The sequence below is a fragment of the Oncorhynchus keta genome, chromosome 19 (assembly GCF_023373465.1).
Source record: "Oncorhynchus keta strain PuntledgeMale-10-30-2019 chromosome 19, Oket_V2, whole genome shotgun sequence".
Lineage (NCBI taxonomy): Eukaryota > Metazoa > Chordata > Actinopteri > Salmoniformes > Salmonidae > Oncorhynchus > Oncorhynchus keta.
The window spans coordinates 78,820,257-78,838,193 of NC_068439.1; the positions used below are offsets into that span (position 1 = coordinate 78,820,257).

The window sequence follows — 17,937 nt, forward strand, 5'->3', positions numbered from 1 at the left end:
GTGTACTGTACTCTACCTTAGTGATGTTCTGTAGTACTGTGTACTGTACTCTACCTTAGTGATGGTCTGTAGTACTGTGTACTGTACTCTACCTTAGTGATGTTCTGTAGTACTGTGTACTGTACTCTACCTTAGTGATGGTCTGTAGTACTGTGTACTGTGTACTGTACTCTACCTTAGTGATGGTCTGTAGTACTGTGTACTGTACTCTACCTTAGTGATGTTCTGTAGTACTGTGTACTGTACTCTACCTTAGTGATGTTCTGTAGTACTGTGTACTGTGTACTGTACTCTACCTTAGTGATGGTCTGTAGTACTGTGTACTGTGTACTGTACTCTACCTTAGTGATGGTCTGTAGTACTGTGTACTGTACTCTACCTTAGTGATGTTCTGTAGTACTGTGTACTGTGTACTGTACTCTACCTTAGTGATGTTCTGTAGTACTGTGTACTGTACTCTACCTTAGTGATGTTCTGTAGTACTGTGTAATGTACTCTACCTTAGTGATGTTCTGTAGTACCGTGTACTGTACTCTACCTTAGTGATGGTCTGTAGTACTGTGTACTATGTACTGTACTCTACCTTAGTGATGGTCTGTAGTACTGTGTACTGTACTCTACCTTAGTGATGTTCTGTATTACTGTGTACTGTACTCTACCTTAGTGATGTTCTGTAGTACTGTGTACTGTACTCTACCTTAGTGATGTTCTGTAGTACTGTGTACTGTACTCTACCTTAGTGATGGTCTGTAGTACTGTGTACTATGTACTGTACTCTACCTTAGTGATGTTCTGTAGTACTGTGTACTGTGTACTGTACTCTACCTTAGTGATGTTCTGTAGTACTGTGTACTGTGTACTGTACTCTACCTTAGTGATGTTCTGTAGTACTGTGTACTGTACTCTACCTTAGTGATGTTCTGTAGTACTGTGTACTGTACTCTACCTTAGTGATGTTCTGTAGTACTGTGTACTATGTACTGTACTCTACCTTAGTGATGTTCTGTAGTACTGTGTACTGTGTACTGTACTCTACCTTAGTGATGTTCTGTAGTACTGTGTACTGTGTACTGTACTCTACCTTAGTGATGTTCTGTAGTACTGTGTACTGTACTCTACCTTAGTGATGTTCTGTAGTACTGTGTACTGTACTCTACCTTAGTGATGTTCTGTAGTACTGTGTACTGTACTCTACCTTAGTGATGTTCTGTAGTACTGTGTACTGTACTCTACCTTAGTGATGGTCTGTAGTACTGTGTACTGTGTACTGTACTCTACCTTAGTGATGTTCTGTAGTACTGTGTACTGTACTCTACCTTAGTGATGTTCTGTAGTACTGTGTACTGTACTGTACTCTACCTTAGTGATGTTCTGTAGTACTGTGTACTGTACTCTACCTTAGTGATGTTTTGTAGTACTGTGTAATGTACTCTACCTTAGTGATGGTCTGTAGTACTGTGTACTGTACTCTACCTTAGTGATGGTCTGTAGTACTGTGTACTGTGTACTGTACTCTACCTTAGTGATGTCTGTAGTACTGTGTACTGTACTCTACCTTAGTGATGTTCTGTAGTACTGTGTACTGTACTCTACCTTAGTGATGTTCTGTAGTACTGTGTACTGTACTCTACCTTAGTGATGGTCTGTAGTACTGTGTACTATGTACTGTACTCTACCTTAGTGATGTTCTGTAGTACTGTGTACTGTGTACTGTACTCTACCTTAGTGATGTTCTGTAGTACTGTGTACTGTGTACTGTACTCTGCCTTAGTGATGTTCTGTAGTACTGTGTACTGTGTACTGTACTCTACCTTAGTGATGTTCTGAAGTACTGTGTACTGTACTCTACCTTAGTGATGTTCTGTAGTACTTTGTACTGTGTAATATACTCTACCTTAGTGATGGTCTGTAGTACTGTGTACTGTACTCTACCTTAGTGATGGTCTGTAGTACTGTGTACTGTACTCTACCTTAGTGATGGTCTGTAGTACTGTGTACTGTACTCTACCTTAGTGATGTTCTGTAGTACCGTGTACTGTACTCTACCTTAGTGATGGTCTGTAGTACTGTGTACTATGTACTGTACTCTACCTTAGTGATGTTCTGTAGTACTGTGTACTGTGTACTGTACTCTACCTTAGTGATGTTCTGTAGTACTGTGTACTGTACTGTACTGTACTCTGCCTTAGTGATGTTCTGTAGTACTGTGTACTGTGTACTGTACTCTACCTTAGTGATGTTCTGAGGTACTGTGTACTGTACTCTACCTTAGAGGGAGATGTTCTGTAGTACTTTGTACTGTGTAATATACTCTACCTTAGTGATGGTCTGTAGTACTGTGTACTGTACTCTACCTTAGTGATGGTCTGAGTACTGTGTACTGTGTACTGTACTCTACCTTAGTGATGGTCTGTAGTACTGTGTACTGTACTCTACCTTAGTGATGTTCTGTAGTACTGTGTACTGTACTCTACCTTAGTGATGTTCTGTAGTACTGTGACTGTACTCTAGAGACAGTGATGGTCTGGGAGTACTGTACTGCTACCTTAGTGATGGTCTGTAGTACTGTGTACTGTGTACTGTACTCTACCTTAGTGATGGTCTGTAGTACTGTGTACTGTACTCTACCTTAGTGATGTTCTGTAGTACTGTGTACTGTACTCTACCTTAGTGATGTTCTGTAGTACTGTGTACTGTACTCTACCTTAGTGATGGTCTGTAGTACTGTGTACTGCGCACTGTACTCTACCTTAGTAATAGTCTTGGAGTACTGTGGCCTGTAGTAATTGATGAGGATGCCGATGCCGCAGGGGAACAGAGTCATGACCAGGGCCAGAGTGATGCCAGCGTAGGGAACAGCACTCTCCAGGTTGGAGAAGCCCTGGCAGTATAGGTAGAGGAGCAGTGGCATCATACCCAGGGCTAGAACTGTAGAGCAGGTAGTCATCACAATACTGGGGAGAGAGGGAGAGACAGAGGGAGAAGGAGGGATGGAGAGAGAGGGAGAGACAGAGGGAGAGGGAACGAGAGAGAGGGAGAGGGAACGAGAGAGAGGGAGAGACAGAGGGAGAAGGGTGGATGGAGAGAGAGGGAGAGAGAGGGAGAAAGAGAGGGAATGAGAGAGAGAGGGAGAAGGAGGGATGGAGAGAGGGAGAACAGAGGAAGAAGGATGGATGGAGAGAGAGGGAGAGACAGAGAGAGAGGGAGAGGGAACGAGAGAGACAGAGGGAGAGAGACAGAGGGAGAGACAGAGGGAGAGAGACAGAGGGAGAGAGAGAGGGAGACGGAGGGAGAGAGACAGAGGGAGAGAGACAGAAGGAGAGACAGAAGGAGAGACAGAGGGAGAGAGACAGAAGGAGAGAGACAGAGGGAGAGAGAGAGGTGACTGTGCTAGTTAGGGTTTAATAACTGCTAGTTAGGGTTAAATTACTGTACTAGTTAGGGTTTAATAACTGCTAGTTAGGGTTAAATAACAGTGCTAGTTAGGGCTTAATAACTGCTAGTTAGGGTTAAATGACTGTGCTAGTTAGGGTTACATGACTGTTCTAGTTAGGGTTTAATAACTGCTAGTTAGGGTTAAATGACTGTGCTAGTTAGGGTTAAATAACTGTGCTAGTTAGGGTTAAATGACTGTGCTAGTTAGGGTTTAATAACTGCTAGTTAGGGTTAAATGACTGTGCTAGTTAGGGTTAAATAACTACTAGTTAGTTATTAAAAAGCTACAAGGATGAGTTACATTATTTCCAGTAGCACCACTAATAATGGTGCAAGAACAGTCCTTGAGAACGTCAGAGTTCTTCCTGTCAGATAAGACATAGAGGGTCAGACAGAGAAAGAGAGAGAGTACTTCCTGTCAGATAAGACATAGAGGGTCAGACAGAGAAAGAGAGAGAGTACTTCCTGTCAGATAAGACATAGAGGGTCAGACAGAGAAAGAGAGAGTACTTCCTGTCAGATAAGACATAAGAGGGTCAGACAGAGAAAGAGAGAGAGTACTTCCTGTCAGATAAGACATAGAGGGTCAGACAGAGAAAGAGAGAGAGTACTTCCTGTCAGATATGACATAGAGGGTCAGACAGAGAAAGAGAGTACTTCCTGTCAGATAAGACATAGAGGGTCAGACAGAGAAAGAGAGAGGGTACTTCCTGTCAGATATGACACAGAGGGTCAGACAGAGAAAGAGAGAGAGTACTTCCTGTCAGATATGACACAGAGGGTCAGACAGAGAAAGAGAGAGAGTACTTCCTGTCAGATAAGACATAGAGGGTAAGACAGAGAAAGAGAGTACTTCCTGTCAGATAAGACATAAGAGGGTCAGACAGAGAAAGAGAGAGAGTACTTCCTGTCAGATAAGACATAGAGGGTCAGACAGAGAAAGAGAGAGAGTACTTCCTGTCAGATAAGACAGAGGGTCAGACAGAGAAAGAGAGAGAGAGAGTACTTCCTGTCAGATAAGACATATGGGGTAAGACAGAGAAAGAGAGTACTTCCTGTCAGATAAGACAGAGGGTCAGAAAGAGAAAGAGAGAGGGTACTTCCTGTCAGATATGACACAGAGAGTCAGACAGAGAAAGAGAGAGAGGGTACTTCCTGTCAGATAAGACACAGAGGGTCAGACAGAGAAAGAGAGAGGGTACTTCCTGTCAGATATGACAGAGAGGGTCAGACAGAGAAAGAGAGAGGGTACTTCCTGTCAGATAAGACACAGAGGGTCAGACAGAGAAAGAGAGAGGGTTCTTCCTGTCAGATAAGACACAGAGGGTCAGACAGAGAAAGAGAGAGTGTACTTCCTGTCAGATGAGACACAGAGGGTCAGACAGAGAAAGAGAGAGGGTACTTCCTGTCAGATAATGTGTGTAACACCACAAAGAACATGCTTCATCAATCAACCTGTTGGATGTTGCTTCATCTTTATGGCGCTAATCCAGACACGGTGTGAATCTAAAGCAGGGAATGACTGACCTGGCGGTTACAAGTAGCATAAACCGTGGAATGGGGAGTGTGAAGATATTGATTAATATCTATGGTAATTATGTCATGGTATTGGTCGAGTTATAAGTGGCAAAGAAAAGGGGTCAGTGACGTGCCGTTTCAAACTAAAACGTGGGACGGCTGTGGTGATGTCCTCCTCCCCTGTGGTGATGTCCTCCTCCCCTGTGGTGATGTCCTCCTCCCCTGTGGTGATGTCCTCCTCCCCTGTGGTGATGTCCTCCTCCCCTGTGGTGATGTCCTCCTCCCCTGTGGTGATGTCCTCCTCCCCTGTGGTGATGTCCTCCTCCCCTGTGGTGATGTCCTCCTCCCCTGTGCTGATGTCCTCCTCCCCTGTGCTGATGTCCTCCTCCCCTGTGCTGATGTCCTCCTCCCCTGTGGTGATGTCCTCCTCCCCTGTGGTGATGTCCTCCTCCCCTGTGGTGATGTCCTCCTCCCCTGTGGTGATGTCCTCCTCCCCTGTGGTGATGTCCTCCTCCCCTGTGGTGATGTCCTCCTCCCCTGTGGTGTGTCTGACGGTGATATTGATTAATATGATCATAGTTTTTATGATCTGGGTTGGTGTATTTCAGGGCATTCAACTCTGCACTAATGGGGTGACTACCATGATAACCATGGCACTAATGTACTGTAACCAAGCCAGTCTGAGCAATAAGTCAGGACAGGACAGGAGGTGGTTGGTTATTATTGGGGAATTACAGTACATGATAACATCAAGGTCATTCAACTCTTAGCTAATAACAAGGCGATTGCCAATGCATTAACAAAGCACTTCATTTGGTAGCCAACGGCAGTACGAGGTCATCGAACTCAACAGTAACGTAAAATGCCATTGTATTGACGAAGAGCTCCGTTTCAGCAGAGCCTCAATGATAATTCTGCCTTTCACGCACTGACAAATGTACATACTGTATCTTTCCCCATTAGCACCACGGAGTTGAATGACCTGCATACCACTGACCCGATCATAAACCTATTATCATACAAATAGTATATAACACCAGACACACACCGCATCCATCCCACCTTTTAGGTTTAGCCGTCAGGTCATTAACCCTTTATTTCACCCGAGGAAATCCACATAACGATTAAAGAAGCATTGTCTCGAGACCCACTTGGAAACAATAAGATTCCTCTCAAGCTTATTTTACACATTTTATAATAAGAATAGATGAAAGTAGGGTCTGAATAGATGGAAGTAGGGTCTGGATAGATGGAAGTAGGGTCTGGATAGATGGAAGTAGGGTCTGGATAGATGGAAGTAGGGTCTGAATAGATGACAGTAGGGTCTGAATAGATGACAGTAGGGTCTGGATAGATGACAGTAGGGTCTGAATAGATGGAAGTAGGGTCTGAATAGATGAAAGTAGGGTCTGAATAGATGGAAGTAGGGTCTGGATAGATGAAAGTAGGGTCTGGATAGATGGAAGTAGGGTCTGGATAGATGGAAGTAGGGTCTGGATAGATGAAAGTAGGGTCTGGATAGATGGAAGTAGGGTCTGGATAGATGGAAGTAGGGTCTGAATAGATGAAAGTAGGGTCTGAATAGATGGAAGTAGGGTCTGAATAGATGGAAGTAGGGTCTGAATAAATGGAAGTAGGGTCTGAATAGATGGAAGTAGGGTCTGAATAGATGAAAGTAGGGTCTGGATAGATGGAAGTAGGGTCTGGATAGATGGAAGTAGGGTCTGAATAGATGGAAGTAGGGTCTGGATAGATGGAAGTAGGGTCTGGATAGATGGAAGTAGGGTCTGGATAGATGGAAGTAGGGTCTGGATAGATGAAAGTAGGGTCTGGATAGATGGAAGTAGGGTCTGGATAGATGGAAGTAGGGTCTGAATAGATGACAGTAGGGTCTGGATAGATGAAAGTAGGGTCTGGATAGATGGAAGTAGGGTCTGGATAGATGGAAGTAGGGTCTGGATAGATGACAGTAGGGTCTGGATAGATGGAAGTAGGGTCTGGATAGATGGAAGTAGGGTCTGAATAGATGAAAGTAGGGTCTGAATAGATGGAAGTAGGGTCTGAATAGATGGAAGTAGGGTCTGAATAAATGGAAGTAGGGTCTGAATAGATGGAAGTAGGGTCTGAATAGATGAAAGTAGGGTCTGGATAGATGGAAGTAGGGTCTGGATAGATGGAAGTAGGGTCTGGATAGATGGAAGTAGGGTCTGGATAGATGGAAGTAGGGTCTGAATAGATGGAAGTAGGGTCTGGATAGAAGGAAGTAGGGTCTGGATAGATGGAAGTACGGTCTGGATAGATGGAAGTAGGGTCTGAATAGATGGAAGTAGGGTCTGGATAGATGGAAGTAGGGTCTGAATAGATGGAAGTAGGGTCTGGATAGATGGAAGTAGGGTCTGGATAGAAGGAAGTAGGGTCTGGATAGATGGAAGTAGGGTCTGGATAGATGGAAGTAGGGTCTGGATAGATGGAAGTAGGGTCTGGATAGATGGAAGTAGGGTCTGGATAGATGGAAGTAGGATCTGAATAGATGAAGGTAGGGTCTGGATAGATGGAAGTAGGGTCTGGATAGATGGAAGTAGGGTCTGAATAGATGGAAGTAGGGTCTGGATAGAAGGAAGTAGGGTCTGGATAGATGGAAGTAGGGTCTGGATAGATGGAAGTAGGGTCTGGATAGATGGAAGTAGGGTCTGGATAGATGGAAGTAGGATCTGAATAGATGAAAGTAGGGTCTGGATAGATGGAAGTAGGGTCTGGATAGATGGAAGTAGGGTCTGACTAGATGGAAGTAGGGTCTGGATAGATGAATGTAGGGTCTGGATAGATGGAAGTAGGGTCTGAATAGATGACAGTAGGGTCTGAATAGATGGAAGTAGGGTCTGAATAGATGGAAGTAGGGTCTGAATAGATGAAAGTAGGGTTGTATATGTACCTTAGGTTCATGTCTCCCTTCAGAGACAGGGCCAATATATTGGAGAGGCTTCCCCCTGGGCAGCATCCACAGATCAGCACCACTACAGCCTCTACCGGCCCCAGCTGTAACACCTGAAGACACAGGACAGGAAGCACACCTGAGACTACACTGAACAGCTTAGCATGGTCCTGTCCTGCCATTCCTGAAGGCCTGGGAACCAGACTGGTTCGCCAAGACAACAATGCCAAGACAGCTATGGAAACACTAACCTTAGCCAATGAAAGATACTAACCTTAGCCAATTAGATATACTAACCTTAGCCAATGAGAGATAATGACCTTAGCCAATGAGAGATACTGACCTTAGCCAATGAGAGACACTAACCTTAGCCAATTAGATATAATAACCTTAGCCAATCAGAGATTCTAACCTTAGCCAATGAGAGATTCTAACCTTAGCCAATGAGAGATACTAACCTTAGGCAAATAGCCAATGAGAGATACTAACCTTAGCCAATGAGAGATACTAACCCTAGCCAATGAGAGATACTAACCTTAGCCAATGAGAGATACTAACCTTAGACAATGAGAGATACTAACCTTAGACAATGAGAGATACTAACCTTAGACAATGAGAGATACTAACCTTAGACAATGAGAGATACTAACCTTAGACAATGAGAGATACTAACCTTAGACAATGAGAGATACTAACCTTAGACAATGAGAGATACTAACCTTAGACAATGAGAGATACTAACCTTAGACAATGAGAGATACTAACCTTAGACAATGAGAGATACTAACCTTAGACAATGAGAGACACTAACCTTAGCCAATGAGAGACACAAACCTTAGCCAATGAGAGACACTAACCTTAGCCAATGAGAGATACTAACCTTAGCCAATGAGAGATACTAACCTTAGCCAATTAGCTAATGAGAGATACTAACCTTAGCCAATGAGAGATACTAACCTTAGCCAATGTGAGATACTAACATTAGCCAATGAGAGATACTAACCTTAGCCAATTAGCCAATGAGAGATACTAACCTTAGCCAATGAGAGATACTAACCTTAGACAATGAGAGATACTAACCTTAGACAATGAGAGATACTAACCTTAGACAATGAGAGATACTAACCTTAGACAATGAGAGATACTAACCTTAGACAATGAGAGATACTAACCTTAGACAATGAGAGATACTAACCTTAGACAATGAGAGATACTAACCTTAGACAATGAGAGATACTAACCTTAGACAATGAGAGATACTAACCTTAGACAATGAGAGATACTAACCTTAGACAATGAGAGATACTAACCTTAGACAATGAGAGATACTAACCTTAGACAATGAGAGACACTAACCTTAGCCAATGAGAGACACAAACCTTAGCCAATGAGAGACACTAACCTTAGCCAATGAGAGATACTAACCTTAGCCAATGAGAGATACTAACCTTAGCCAATTAGCTAATGAGAGATACTAACCTTAGCCAATGAGAGATACTAACCTTAGCCAATGTGAGATACTAACATTAGCCAATGAGAGATACTAACCTTAGCCAATTAGCCAATGAGAGATACTAACCTTAGCCAATGAGAGATACTAACCTTAGACAATGAGAGATACTAACCTTAGACAATGAGAGATACTAACCTTAGACAATGAGAGATACTAACCTTAGACAATGAGAGATACTCACCTTAGCCAATTAGCCAATGAGAGATACTAACCTTAGCCAATGAGAGATACTAACCTTAGCCAATTAGCCAATGAGAGATACTAACCTTAGCCAATGAGAGATACTAACCTTAGACAATGAGAGATACTAACCTTAGCCAATGAGAGATACTAACCTTAGCCAATGAGAGATACTAACCTTAGCCAATGAGAGATACTAACCTTAGCCAATGAGAGATACTAACCTTAGCCAATGAGAGATACTAACCTTAGACAATGAGAGATACTAACCTTAGCCAATGAGAGATACTAACCTTAGCCAATGAGAGATACTAACCTTAGACAATGAGAGATACTAACCTTAGACAATGAGAGATACTAACCTTAGACAATGAGAGATACTAACCTTAGACAATGAGAGATACTAACCTTAGACAATGAGAGACACAAACCTTAGCCAATGAGAGACACTAACCTTAGCCAATGAGAGATACTAACCTTAGCCAATGAGAGATACTAACCTTAGCCAATTAGCTAATGAGAGATACTAACCTTAGCCAATGAGAGATACTAACCTTAGCCAATGTGAGATACTAACCTTAGCCAATTAGCCAATGAGAGATACTAACCTTAGCCAATGAGAGATACTAACCTTAGACAATGAGAGATACTAACCTTAGACAATGAGAGATACTAACCTTAGACAATGAGAGATACTAACCTTAGACAATGAGAGATACTCACCTTAGCCAATTAGCCAATGAGAGATACTAACCTTAGCCAATTAGCCAATGAGAGATACTAACCTTAGCCAATGAGAGATACTAACCTTAGACAATGAGAGATACTAACCTTAGCCAATGAGAGATACTAACCTTAGCCAATGAGAGATACTAACCTTAGCCAATGAGAGATACTAACCTTAGCCAATGAGAGATACTAACCTTAGCCAATGAGAGATACTAACCTTAGACAATGAGAGATACTAACCTTAGCCAATGAGAGATACTAACCTTAGCCAATGAGAGATACTAACCTTAGACAATGAGACATACTAACCTTAGCCAATGAGAGATACTAACCTTAGCCAATTAGCCAATGAGAGATACTAACCTTAGACAATGAGAGATACTAACCTTAGACAATGAGAGATACTAACCTTAGACAATGAGAGATACTAACCTTAGCCAATGAGAGATACTAACCTTAGCCAATGAGAGATACTAACCTTAGCCAATGAGAGATACTAACCTTAGCCAATTAGCCAATGAGAGATACTAACCTTAGCCAATGAGAGATACTAACCGTAGCCAATTATCCAATGAGAGATACTAACCTTAGTCAATGAGAGATACTAACCTTAGCCAAAGAGAGATGCTAACCTTAGCCAAAGAGAGATACTAACCTTAGCCAATGAGATATAATAACCTTAGCCAATGAGATATAATAACCTTAGCCAATGAGATATAATAACCTTAGCCAATGAGAGATACTAACCTTAGCCAATGAGAGATACTAACCTTAGCCAAAGAGAGATACTAACCTTAGCCAAAGAGAGATACTAACCTTAGCCAATGAGAAGGCAGTGAGGGGCATTACTCCAAACTGGGCCACCACTGCGATGGCTACTCCTTTAGGTTTCAGGATGTGGGCCTTTAGAGAATAATAAACAACATTAATATTATGAATATAACATTTTATTTGTATATATTTCACAAACCCTAAAACGTATTTAATCACAACAACAAAAAAACATCACATAACAGGAGAAACGATAACCCCAAAAAGTCTGAAACATCCAGAAACTAGAGATGAGCAGCATCAGGACCTTGATCTTGGGCACCTCCATGGTACAGCCCAGTGAAACCATGGTAATGAAGAGGATCACTATGGTGGTGATGCTGATGGTCTGGTCTATTATGGGTGGCAGGCGGGGGAAATGGGTTGGAGTGATGTTGAATAGCAAACTGTCATTGGACGACAGGTACTGATCAGAGAACACTGCCATGGCGGTGTCAATGGGATCTTCCATTTGTATCGTCTCTGGTCGGAGCCTTTGGGAGAGAGGGAGTGGGAGAGCGAGAGCGAGAGAGAGAGAGAGAGAGAGAGAGAGAGAGAGAGAGAGAGAGAGAGAGAGAGAGAGACAAAGAGACAAAGAGACAAAGAGACAAAGAGAGAGACAGAGAGAAACAGAGAGAGGCAGAGAGAGAGAGAGAGAGAGAGAGAGAGAGAGAGAGAGAGAGAGAGAGATTGTAGTGGACACTAATAAACATATTGCTTTAATTAGCATTTTTACTAATAACATATTTGTTTTAAACGGTCTGGTAAATCCTATGTGGCAGAACTCTTTCAACTCCAAGTCCTTTAGTCCTTAAATACTATTGACTGAAAGTCAATACACTAGTGAATAGCTGTTGACTCGCTGAAAACATGAGAAAAGATAATATGATCTTATGTCTGTCTTTTCAAGATGAAATAAGATATTTACAGCAGTTTAATACTCACATAATACTCACATATGATCTCTAAGCTAACCATTGCATGTTTAGTTTAATGAATGCTGTTTGTTGCTTCTGCATGAGTGTTGCAGTCAGTTGCATGTCTTTCATCTCAACCTTTGTAACCTACAGAGGCAGTGCTGCCTTTTCTTTCCCACCTCACAGCACCTTCCAACATTACACTTCTTCGGCTTCGATGTCGAGCTGCTCATCTCATCTCCCCACTCTCTACATATCTCTCTACCACATCCTCCACTTCCACTTCTGTGAGTGAGGCTTAGTATTGCTGCCTACTGCCTGTGTTCACATACTGTTTAAACACACAATAACTACCTAGAACAACTCTTCTACCTCCTATTGATACCAGTCCATAACGGTTTTGAATTCTTAGTCATGGGAACTCTTAGAATGTCCATTTCAATACTATGGGAAACTTTAAAAGGGTAGCGCACACACACAACTTGTGCCAAAGTCTTGTGCAGGTGGTATATGATATATGGTCATGGTATATGGTCTTGTGCAGGTGGTATATGGTATATGGTCATGGTATATGGTATTGTGCAGGTGGTATATGATATATGGTCATGGTATATGGTCTTGTGCAGGTGGTATATGATATATGGTCATGGTATATGGTCTTGTGCAGGTGGTATATGGTATACGGTCATGGTATATGGTCTTGTGCAGGTGGTATATGGTATATGGTCATGGTATATGGTCATGGTATATGGTCATGGTGTATGGTCATGGTGTATGGTCATGGTATATGGTCATGCTATATGGTATATGGTATATGGTCATGGTATATGGTCATGGTATATGGTCATGGTGTATGGTCATGGTATATGGTCATGGTATATGGTCATGGTGTATGGTCATGGTGTATGGTCATGGTATATGGTCATGGTATATGGTCATGGTATATGGTCATGGTATATGGTATATGGTATATGGTCATGGTATATGGTCATGGTGTATGGTCATGGTGTATGGTCATGGTATATGGTCATGGTATATGGTCATGGTCATATGGTCATGGGTGGTCATGGTCATGGTGTATGGTCATGGTGTATGGTCATGGTGTATGGTCATGGTCATGGTATATGGTCATGGTATATGGTCATGGTGTATGGTCATGGTGTATGGTCATGGTATATGGTCATGGTATATGGTCATGGTATATGGTCATGGTATATGGTCATGGTACATGGTCATGGTCATGGTCATGGTATATGGTCATGGTGTATGGTCATGGTGTATGGTCATGGTGTATGGTCATGGTATATGGTATATGGTCATGGTATATGGTCATGGTATATGGTCATGGTATATGGTCATGGTATATGGTCATGGTATATGGTCATGGTATATGGTCATGGTATATGGTCATGGTATATGGTCATGGTATATGGTCATGGTGTATGGTCATGGTATATGGTCATGGTGTATGGTCATGGTGTATGGTCATGGTGTATGGTCATGGTGTATGGTCATGGTGTATGGTCATGGTATATGGTCATGGTGTATGGTCATGGTATATGGTCATGGTATATGGTCATGGTATATGGTCATGGTATATGGTCATGGTGTATGGTCATGGTGTATGGTCATGGTATATGGTCATGGTATATGGTCATGGTGTATGGTCATGGTGTATGGTCATGGTGTATGGTCATGGTGTATGGTCATGGTATATGGTCATGGTATATGGTCATGGTATATGGTCATGGTATATGGTCATGGTACATGGTCATGGTGTATGGTCATGGTGTATGGTCATGGTGTATGGTCATGGTGTATGGTCATGGTGTATGGTCATGGTGTATGGTCATGGTATATGGTCATGGTATATGGTCATGGTGTATGGTCATGGTGTATGGTCATGGTGTATGGTCATGGTGTATGGTCATGGTGTATGGTCATGGTGTATGGTCATGGTGTATGGTCATGGTATATGGTCATGGTATATGGTCATGGTATATGGTCATGGTGTATGGTCATGGTGTATGGTCATGGTGTATGGTCATGGTGTATGGTCATGGTATATGGTCATGGTATATGGTCATGGTATATGGTCATGGTATATGGTCATGGTGTATGGTCATGGTGTATGGTCATGGTGTATGGTCATGGTATATGGTATATGGTCATGGTATATGGTCATGGTGTATGGTCATGGTATATGGTCATGGTATATGGTCATGGTGTATGGTCATGGTGTATGGTCATGGTGTATGGTCATGGTGTATGGCCATGGTATATGATCATCCCTCCAGATATCAAACCTCATTTTAGCTGTGTTCTAGGTGTACAATTCTAAAGTTAGAATAGGACACTGTCATGAATGGCCTCTTCACAGTGGGCCTATTCACAGTGGGCCTCTTTACAGTGGGCCTCTTCACAGTGGGTCTCTTTACAGTGGGCCTCTTCACAGTGGGCCTCTTTACAGTGGGTCTCTTTACGGTGGGCCTCTTCACAGTGGGCCTCTTCACAGTGGGCCTCTTCACAGTGGGTCTCTTCACAGTGGGCCTCTTCACAGTGGGTCTCTTTACGGTGGGCCTCTTTACAGTGGGTCTCTTTACAGTGGGTCTATTTACGGTGGGTCTCTTCACAGTGGGCCTCTTCACAGTGGGAGGCCTTCACAGTCGGCCTTTTCACAGTCGGCCTTTTCACAGTGGGTCTTTTCACAGTGGGTCTTTTTACAGTGGGTCTCTTTACAGTGAGTCTCTTTACAGTGGGTCTCTTTACAGTGGACCTCTTTATAGTGGGTCTCTTTACAGTGGACCTCTTCACCGTCGGTCTCTTTACAGTGGGTCTCTTTACAGTGGGTCTATTTACGGTGGGTCTCTTCACAGTGGGCCTCTTCACAGTGGGAGGCCTTCACAGTCGGCCTTTTCACAGTCGGCCTTTTCACAGTGGGTCTTTTCACAGTGGGTCTTTTTACAGTGGGTCTCTTTACGGTGGGCCTCTTTACAGTGGACCTCTTTATAGTGGGTACCTTTACAGTGGACCTCTTCACCGTCGGCCTCTTTACCACACATTTCACACTACACTGTATTTCTCCTCTGAAAATGTAGTGAAATTATGAGTCTAACTGAGTCTTACTAAGTCCTACTAAATATTCTAATACAACGTTATAACAATTAAGACCATATTTAGGGTCTTGTCTTACCTTTTAGGAGAAGGTGGATATTCCCTCTGTGGTCTTTCCTGTCTGTGGTTTCTGTGTTGCCAAATGAAGTCCTTCTGCGTGGCCACAGCCTTTAAAGTGTATCCTTGTTCTAATGTGGCTAATTATTGCCAGAGTGAGAGTGATAAATATCTGTCTGTGAAGCGGTCTTCTGGACGGGGAGTATGATGTCCTCCTCCCCTCACCTGTACCTCTTATCTCTGCTGTCTCCCTCCTGCAATGGATATCAGATCATTTTTCTCACACGCACACACACACACGCACGCACGCACGCACGCACGCACACACGCACACACACACACACACACGCACGCACGCACACACACACGCACGCACGCACACACACACGCACACACACACACACACACACACACACACACACACACACACACACACACACACACTGGGCGAGTCAGGTGTGTGTGTGTGTTTAATAAATCCTAAAATGGAAAACATATTGTAGTACAGTGTACTATTGTAGTGTAGTGTAGTATTGTAGTCGTGTAGTGTGGTATGTAGTATTATAGGGCCGTGTAGTATTATATTGTAATGTAGTATTGTTGTTTAGGGCAGTATTGTGGTGTAGTCTAGTATTTTAGTGCAATATTGTAGTGTAGTGTAGTATGTAATGTAGTATTATAGGGCCGTGTAGTATTATATTGTAATGTAGTATTGTTGTTTAGGGCAGTATTGTGGTGTAGTCTAGTATTGTAGTGCAGTATTGTAGTGCAGTGTAGTATTGTGTAGTTTAGTATTGTAGTGCAGTGTAGTATTGTGGTATGGTGTAGTTTCGTATTGTAGTGCAGTGTAGTATTGTATTGTGGTGCAGTATTGTAGTTTAGTATTGTAGTGCAGTCTAGTATTGTAGTGTAGTATTGTGTAGTTTAGTATTGTAGTGCAGTGTAGTATTGTGGTATGGTGTAGTTTCGTATTGTAGTGCAGTGTAGTATTGTATTGTGGTGCAGTATTGTAGTTTAGTATTGTAGTGCAGGCTACTATTGTAGTGTAGTATAGTGGTATGGTGTAGTCTAGTATTGTAGTGCAGTGTAGTATGGTGTAGTCTAGTATTGTAGTGCAGTGTAGTATTGTGGTGTAGTATTGTGGTGTAGTATTGTGGTATGGTGTAGTCTAGTATTGTATTGTAGTGTAGTATAGTATTGTGGTATGGTGTAGTCTAGTATTGTAGTGTAGTCTAGTATTGTCGTATTGTAGTGCAGTGCAATATTCAAATCAAATTCAATGTTATTGGTCACATACACATATTTATCAGATGTTATTGCGGGTGTAGCGAAATGCTTGTGTTCCTAGCTCCACAGTGCAGTAGTATCTAACAATTCACAACAATACACACAAATCTAAACATGAAATAAATATTAGGACGAGCAATGTCGGAGTGACATTGACTAAAATACAGTAGAATAGAATACAGTATATACACTACCGTTCATAAGTTAGAAATGTCCTTGTTTTTGAAAGAAAATCATTTTTTTGGTCTATTAAAATCAAAATAGAAGGCCAGCATCCCGGAGTCGCCTCTTCACTGTTGATGTTGAGACTGGTGTTTTGTGGGTAATAGTTAATGAAGCTCCCAGTTGAGGACTTGTGAGGAGTCAGTCTCTCAATCTAGACACGCTAATGCACTTGTCCTCTTGCTCAGTTGTGCACCGGGGCCTCCCACTCCTCTTTCTATTCTGGTTAGAGCCAGTTTGTGCTGTTCTGTGAAGGGAGTAGTATACAGCGTTGTACGAGATCTTCAGTTTCTTGGCATTTTCTCGCATAGAATAGCCTTAATTTCTCAGAACAAGAATAGACTGACGAGTTTCAGAAGAAAGTTCTTTGTTTCTGGCCATTTTGAGCCTGTAATCGAATCCACAAATGCTGATGCTCCAGATACTCAACTAGTCTAAAGAAGGCCAGTTTTATTGCTCCTTTATTCACAACAACAGTTTTCAGCTGTGCTAACATAATTGCAAAAGGGTTTTCTAATGATCAATTAGCCTTTAAAAATGATAAACTTGAATTAGCTAACACAATGTGCCATTGGAACACAGGAGTGATGGTTGCTGATAATGGCCCGAGGTAGATATTCCATGCAAAATCATCAGTTTCCAGCTACAATAGTCATTTACAACGTTAACAATGTGTACTCTGTACAATTTTATGTTATTTTAATGGACAAAAATGTGTTTTTCTTTAAAAAAAACAAGGACATTTCTACGTGACCCCAAACTTCTGAACGGTAGTGTAAATATGAGAGGAGTAAAGCCGTATGTAAACATGATTAAAGTGACTAGTGTTCCATTATTAATGTGGCCAGTGATTCCATGTCTATGTATATAGGGCAACAGTGTCTAAGGTGCAGGGTTAGTGATTTAACAGTCTGATGGCCTTGAGATAGAAGCTGTTTTTCAGTCTCTCGGTCCCAGCTTTGATGCACCTGTACTGACCTCGCCTTCTGGATGATAGCGGGGTGAACAGGCAGTGGCTCGGGTGGTTGTTGTCCTTGATGATCTTTTTGGCCTTCCTGTGACATCGTGTGCTGTAGGTGTCCTGGAGGGAAGGTAGTTTGCCCCCGGTGATGCGTTGTGCAGACCTCACTACCTTCTGGAGAGCCTTACGGTTGTGGGCGTAGCAGTTGCCGTTCCAGGAGGTGGTGAACAGCCATCACTAGCAAAGATAGGCTGCTGCCTAC

At 42.4% G+C, this 17,937-nt stretch overlaps 1 protein-coding gene and 1 long non-coding RNA gene across 92 annotated transcripts in view; both read right to left on the reverse strand.

Annotated features, from left to right (window-relative positions):
* The window catches only part of LOC127909505 (uncharacterized), a 3,354-nt gene extending 721 nt beyond the window's left edge, over nucleotides 1-2,633 (reverse strand). For 2 of the 42 annotated variants that reach the window (XR_008071588.1, XR_008071602.1), the window contains exons 1-3: nucleotides 2,591-2,633; nucleotides 947-991; nucleotides 380-424 (exon numbers count right to left, since the gene is read on the reverse strand). This is a non-coding gene — a long non-coding RNA (uncharacterized LOC127909505). Of the gene's footprint in view, nucleotides 1-379; nucleotides 425-534; nucleotides 871-946; nucleotides 992-1,435; nucleotides 1,479-1,894; nucleotides 2,014-2,316; nucleotides 2,360-2,398; nucleotides 2,442-2,590 lie in introns of those variants that run through there. The other 40 variants (XR_008071589.1, XR_008071603.1, XR_008071586.1 and 37 more) reach the window with 27 other exon arrangements.
* Nucleotides 1-15,381, reverse strand: part of LOC118374182 (hepatic sodium/bile acid cotransporter-like) — a 20,980-nt gene extending 5,599 nt beyond the window's left edge. The window contains exons 1-6 of one of the 50 annotated variants that reach the window (XM_052471407.1): nucleotides 15,228-15,381; nucleotides 11,386-11,611; nucleotides 10,717-11,210; nucleotides 10,410-10,501; nucleotides 7,886-9,871; nucleotides 2,750-2,954 (exon numbers count right to left, since the gene is read on the reverse strand). In XM_052471407.1, coding sequence (XP_052327367.1) covers nucleotides 2,750-2,954; nucleotides 7,886-8,067 — 387 coding nt within the window. In that variant the 5' untranslated portion in view covers nucleotides 8,068-9,871; nucleotides 10,410-10,501; nucleotides 10,717-11,210; nucleotides 11,386-11,611; nucleotides 15,228-15,381. Of the gene's footprint in view, nucleotides 1-2,749; nucleotides 5,502-7,885; nucleotides 11,211-11,385; nucleotides 11,612-15,227 lie in introns of those variants that run through there. The other 49 variants (XM_052471411.1, XM_052471414.1, XM_052471404.1 and 46 more) reach the window with 49 other exon arrangements.
* Between the last annotated feature and the right edge of the window lie 2,556 nt (nucleotides 15,382-17,937).